This window comes from Silene latifolia, chromosome X, assembly GCF_048544455.1.
Source record: "Silene latifolia isolate original U9 population chromosome X, ASM4854445v1, whole genome shotgun sequence".
In the NCBI taxonomy this organism is placed as follows: domain Eukaryota; kingdom Viridiplantae; phylum Streptophyta; class Magnoliopsida; order Caryophyllales; family Caryophyllaceae; genus Silene; species Silene latifolia.
The window spans coordinates 237233995-237235701 of record NC_133537.1 but is presented as its reverse complement, the minus strand read 5'-3'; the positions used below and the strand labels follow the sequence as shown (position 1 = coordinate 237235701).

Genomic DNA, 1707 nt, shown 5'->3' with positions numbered 1-1707 from the left:
AAGTCTCTGCTATCTGCAAAGACTAGGTACACATCTCATGAAAAACTGGTACTAGCGCTTTTTATTGCATCCTACAAAATGCGCCCCTATTTCGAGTCTCGTATCATACATGTGGTAACTAACTATCCCCTGAAATCCATAATGAGGAAGCCTGAATTATCAGGACGTATGTCGAAGTGGTTTGTGCACCTCAATGGATATGACGTCCAATATGAGCCACGGACCGCAATAAAATCGCAGGTATTGGCCGATTTCGTATCTGACTTCAGCCCAGCCATCCAAAATCTAGCTGAGAAAGAGATACTAGTCTAAAACGAAGATCAGGAAGAAGAAACCTGGACGCTGCACACAGACGGAGCCTCCAATCAGTGGGGCGGGGCGGGGAGGGGGGGGGGGGCAGGAGTAGGTCTGGTATTGGGGTCTCCGAAAGGAGATCTGATAGTATAGGTAGTTCGATGTGAGTTTATGGCGACAAACAATAAAGCAGAGTACGAAGCCCTTATACTAGGGATGCAGATGGCGTTGGACTTAAATGTCAGGCGTCTACAGGTATATAGTGATTCTATGCTTATAATAAATCATGTCAATGACGCTTATGCAGCCAAGGACTCCAGGATGATAGCCTATCTCAAGGTAGCCAAGGGGCTAAAACAGAAATTCAAGGACTTCAAAATAGTCCAAATCCCCAAGGACCAGAGTGTGGAGGCGGATGCACTAGCAACCCTGGGGGCAACATTCAAACCAATGGAGCTATCCAGCATACCAATTGTGCACGTCCTAGAGCCAACTATTCAAAAGGTGGTAGAAGAAGACAAAGGAAAGTTGGAAGAGCAGCAGGATGCGGATCATGTAGATAGGTTAGGAGTAGTGGCAAGCACAGAACATCAGCAGCCTGACCCAGATTGGCGCACACCCTACATGGAATGGCTAGTGGAAGACAAGCTGCTAGAAGATAAAAGGGAGGTAAGGGGTTTCAAAATGAAAGCCTCTAGATTTGTACTGGTTGATAACGTGCTTTTCAGGAAATCGCTAGCTGGACGCTACTTAAGATGCCTGGATAAAACAGAAGTACAGACTGTGTTGCATGCCATCCTCAGTGGCGAATGTGGAAACCATACAGGGGGTAGGAGTCTATTAAATAAAGCTCTAAGGTAAAGCTACTTCTGGCCCACAATGCGTGCAGATGTAGTGGAATATGTGAAAAAATGCGACGCCTGTCAGAGATCAGCACCAATGATACATCAACCAGCAGAACCCTTGCATCCAATCATCTCACCATGGCCATTCATGACATGAGGAATGGACATAGTAGGCCCACTGCCCAGGGCACTAGGAAACATATTATATATGATGGCAATGACAGACTACTTCTCCAAATGGATAGAAGCTGAAACATTCACTGAGGTAAAAGATAGGCAGGTGATATCTTTTATCAAACGAAACATACTTTGCAGGTTTGGAATCCCATCAGAAATCATATGTGATAACGGATCACAGTTCGTGTCTGATAACTTTGAAGGATTTTGTGCTAGGCGGAATATTTCACTAAAAAATTCAGCACCTAGAAACCCGCAGTCCAATGGACAAGCTGAGTCAAGTAATAAGATTATTATTGAAAATTTGAGGAAGAGGTTGGAGGAGTTAGGAGGAAAATGGGCAGACGAATTACCCCTGGTATTGTGGTCAGATAGGACAACCACAAAGGCA

General features: G+C 44.9%; 1 protein-coding gene across 1 annotated transcript; it reads left to right on the top strand.

Moving 5' to 3' along the window:
* Positions 1-465: 465 nt before the first annotated feature.
* Positions 466-1155, top strand: LOC141619675 (uncharacterized). Its single transcript, XM_074436691.1, has one exon. It carries the CDS (start codon positions 466-468, stop codon positions 1153-1155), a length of 690 nt encoding a protein of 229 aa, XP_074292792.1.
* Positions 1156-1707: the final 552 nt, after the last annotated feature.